Here is a 4,574-nt window from a genome sequence, read left to right on the forward strand (position 1 = left end):
TAATTTTCTTAAAAAATTACATTATATTTTCATTTCAATCAACATTTTTTCGCATGTACAAGCTTCCAAAAATTTTATCAAATAACCTTCCGAATGACCTTCACAAGAAAATATTATGAGCCAAATTCGACAAATACCCGTCCTCCATATCATCTTCAACATGTTCCTTGTACGATTCGAAGACTCGCCACAGTCCCTTTAAACACGATTATTTCCGCATCTTGCTCTAGTATATTTGTTATCACTCGAGTCTTGCACTTCTTTGAACGCACTCTTCGACATTCCCAATGTCGGCGAGAATCACAATATCGCGAGTGGTAGTAGACATATCCACCGAGAAAAAGAAAGTTTCTGACAATTTCTGCAATCATTATTTACTAGAAATTTTAAGTTCTATACGCGAAAAATATCGAAATGTCAATAAATCATAAAAATGGATCGTCACAAACGGTCTTGATAAATGCGGTGATCTAGCTGTCATGGTCACTCGAAAATAAAAAAATTGAGTTTAATTTAATTTTTTTTTTTATATTTGTTATATACATAAAAAATGTCCATGTGGAAATCAGTTTGCAGAAATATAAATACGGAAAAATGTACCCCAATCCAAATTATAGGTACTTAAGTAAATGATACATAAAAAAAATTTCTAAATTTATGTAAATTAATACTCCAAATTTTACTCTAAACAAATTTATGTAATCTTTGTAGTCCTTAATAGTAGTTTAAAAATGTTTAATTTACTAATAAATTTGAACTTTTAAGGCATTCTGACTGCCTAAATCCAAAGTTTAAATATGGGTAAACGTAGAAAAGTGCAATGTGAAAGTTGTGGAAGTATATTTAACAACGATTTTAAGACCAGACATGAAACGACTAGTCACAATGGAAAACTTATTAGAGTTAAGGAACCAGGGGCTCCTATGAATCCATTTGTAGCTGCACTAGAAGCTTCTAATAAGAATTTACAAGTGGCTTCATCAAGTTTATTGGAAAATGTTTGTATATAAAGTCACAATTAAAATATAAATATTTCTTAACTCATACTTTGAGCTTAGGAAAAAATTAGATTAAATATTATAAATTGTCATGTTGGTTATTAATAATATTTAATAAGTTTAATACAATAACTTCACACCCATAGTTATTAAAATCTAAGCTTAGTTCTAAAACTAGTTCCAGTTTTCCACTGAATCTAAAATATGATTAATCATTTAAAAATCAAATATAGTTTATTTTGTAAAATAGCTAACTGATGAATAATTTTATTAGGTTAACTCAAAATTAAGTCCAACCTCCGCTATCCAGTCACCAATATCTGTTATTAAGGCTAGTGACAATGCACATTTTTCTGAAATTGAATTTATGGAAACCAATGCAACTCAAAAATAGAGCGAATTAAAAGTCATTAATGAACTTAAACATTGTGATTGCACTAATCAAAGTTCAAAAATAAATTTAGAATATTCATATTTAACAGGAAACGTCTTTGGTTGTGCTGGTCAGTTAAAAATTTAATTGATTATATATATATGTGTGAACCAATAATTCAAAAACTTCATGATGATGAAGTTGTAAATAGTTACAAGTTTGTAATTAAAGTTAAAGATGCTATAACACATCCTTAAAACTTCTTCTTCCATAATGGACAGATGCAATGTCTTAATGACACAGATAGATACAGTTTCAGACAATTTTACCGAAAAAGATACTGTGAGTAGTAAAGTACATCATGATCCAGGACTCAGAACTAAAATAACTTCAGATAATCAAAGACAATACCTAATCATGCTAGGCCCACATCAACCAAAATTAAATATTTACCCAAAGCGAGAAGCACATCGTTTTAATCCATCTTGGAATATTGAATATCCACACTTGGAATATAGTACAGCAAAAGATTCACCTTACTGTTTTGCTTGTGGTTTATTTCCTGATATAGCTGGTCGTCAAAAAAGTAAGGCATATTGGAACGAAATCGGTGTAACTGGATGGAAAAAAATAAAAGGCTCCAGTGGTGTAAATAAAATTGGAAAATTACAGAAACATTTAACTTCTGAAACGCACAAATCTGCATTGACTGATTATTGCAATTACATGAAAAAATCGAATAACATTAATCTTATGCTTGACAAAACAGTACGTGAGCGAAAAATTCAGGAAGAGAGCAATCAAAATTTTCACAAAGAAGTAATTTGTATCTTACTGGATGTAACCAAAACCCTCGCTAGACAAGGTTTAACATTCAGAGGAAAGGTTGATGATAAAAATGATAACTTTAGACAAATTACTTATTTACTTTCTAGATACTGTCCCTTGTTAAAAAAATGGCTTAATGATTCTTGTTATCGGCCATACCATTCTACATATTTAAGCCCCCAATCTTAAAACGAGTTCATAACCATCCTTGCGTCATCAGTGAACAAAACTATTAGAGCAAAAGTTAGGGAATACGAGCAGTTTTCTATAATGGCTATTACTACGCCTGATTTGTCACATACAGATAAGCTATCAGTAGTTGTAAGGTTCGTCATTAATGAAGGTACAGCAGAAGAATGATTAATAGAAGTCCTCGAAGCTTTAAATAAGACTGGTGTAGGAATGGCAAATGGCACATTAGACACACTACAAAAGAATGAGTTAGATTCTGATAATCTTGTTTTTCAGTCATATGATTTCGCCAGCAGTATGTCTGGAGTATTTAATGGTGCACAACAAAAATTAACTGAAATATTAGATAGAAAAATACCTTATATTCCATGTCAAGCTCATAGAATGAACACATTCATTGAACATGGATGTGAAGCTAGTCTTATTATATCTGATGTGTTTTCAGTAATGTAAGAAGTTTATGTATTTTTTTCTTCGAGTACAAAACGATATTCTCCATTACTCAACAAACTAGCTGATAGTGAAACTGCATTTAAACTCAGAAATTTGTCAAAGACGAGATGCACAGCACGTGCTGAGACAATTGAGTCTGTTTGGTCATCATATCATATAATTATGGAAGTTTTAGATGAGATAACAAATACCAAGGACAAATTCGATAAATCCACCAGAAATGCAGCGTATTCTTTATCAAAACGTTTAATTTCTGTAGACTTTGTTGTTAGTATTCTATTTATGAAAAATGTTTTGAATAAGATGAAGTTGTTAACTGAGTGCCTCGAATCAACTGAACTTAACATAGCTGATGCAATCATATTCATGTCAAGTACTCTAGAATCATTAAACATTACTAATTCTGATGTAGATGGTATGGATAACCTTATAAATATTTCAATTGAGTTTTTGAAGTCTTTTGATGTGGATTCTAAAAAAGAGTTTACAGTTCGTCATAGACGCCGACTTGTACCAAAGCGCCTTGATAATAATAGAGATAATGCAGCTAATATGTAATTTAAAATATTTTATAGGAAAGAATATAAATCTGTGTTGGATGAGCTCACATTACTGATGAAAAATCATTTGGAAAGTTGCAATGGTACAATTAAACCATTATATAATCTGTTCAACCCCCCATTATCAAGGAAAAACTTAACTGAAACTGGAAATCAAGATGCAATGAATTTTTTACCCAAACAATTTGTTGTAGATCCGTTACATTTACAGGTTGAGTTAGAAGTACTTTACGACCAATGTAAAGAAGTAAAAACTGTTTCAGATGTAGTTGCAGTTTGTGGACGAGGCATAGATGGGACAAGTATAGATAATATCTGACAGTGATTAAAATCACTATCATTAGAAATATATATTTATAATATATGAATATATAAAGGGAAATGATCTGATTTAAAAAAAATATATATCGAATGAAAGAAGTATATGAATAATATTTCTCTTAAAAAAATGATAACGATCCATACATTTTTCAAAAATTTATAGAATTATAAAGTTAAAAATACAAAAACAAATTAATTTACAAAAATCGTATTTTTTTATTAACACGCTTATATTAGTTTCACTTGTATGTTTGTTTGTCGTTTGTAAGTTTGTAACTCCACGCGGCACGTGTTATTATGTCGCGTATCCCGTCGTGTATGACCTTGAGACTAAACTGTCGTAACGCATTCGCCCCACCCCGCTCAACTCTCGTAGACAACAATATTTTCTAACCCGTAGACGCGCGCATGTCATCAATTATGTATATATATATAACAAATTTTTATTGTGATTGATACGGGGTGTTTTGTGCCATATTTTTCGTATATTAATCGCCCGATGTTTTTATCACAATAATACTAATATTTTTCGTTCATTGTTGTTTGAAGCTTATTTTAAAAATTATTTTTAACTTTTTAGTTCGATGTGATTTAAAAGCGTGTTTTTTTAGTTTTTTTAAACTATATTTATTAAATTTGATGTCTGTTTTCACCATGAAAACAAAATAAAGTCCGAAATTTCTTTTTTTTTTAAATAAAGTGTATTAAATAAGCTTTAATTTAAGATATATATTTCGCAACCCTAGATCTAAACTGTTGCAACTCAAAAATGCGATTTTTGATATAATGTTCATTTTAGGATTTCTGATTCTATTACCTACATGAGAATAAAACCGTAGTAACTATATC

The 4,574-nt window shown here is 30.1% G+C and overlaps 1 protein-coding gene across 1 annotated transcript; it reads left to right on the top strand.

The window, feature by feature from the left end:
- The first annotated feature begins 1,644 nt into the window (after window positions 1-1,644).
- Window positions 1,645-2,388, top strand: LOC126903939 (uncharacterized). Its single transcript, XM_050682519.1, has one exon. The coding sequence runs from the start codon at window positions 1,645-1,647 to the stop codon at window positions 2,386-2,388; it is 744 nt and encodes a 247-aa protein (XP_050538476.1).
- Window positions 2,389-4,574: the final 2,186 nt, after the last annotated feature.

This window comes from Daktulosphaira vitifoliae, unplaced genomic scaffold (assembly GCF_025091365.1).
Source record: "Daktulosphaira vitifoliae isolate Bord-2020 unplaced genomic scaffold, ASM2509136v1 Scaffold_4, whole genome shotgun sequence".
In the NCBI taxonomy this organism is placed as follows: Eukaryota; Metazoa; Arthropoda; class Insecta; order Hemiptera; family Phylloxeridae; genus Daktulosphaira; species Daktulosphaira vitifoliae.

Coding starts and splice junctions, on each gene's coding strand:
- LOC126903939 (XM_050682519.1), top strand. CDS start 1,645: ATGGACAGATGCAATGTCTTAATGACACAGATAGATACAGTTTCAGAC.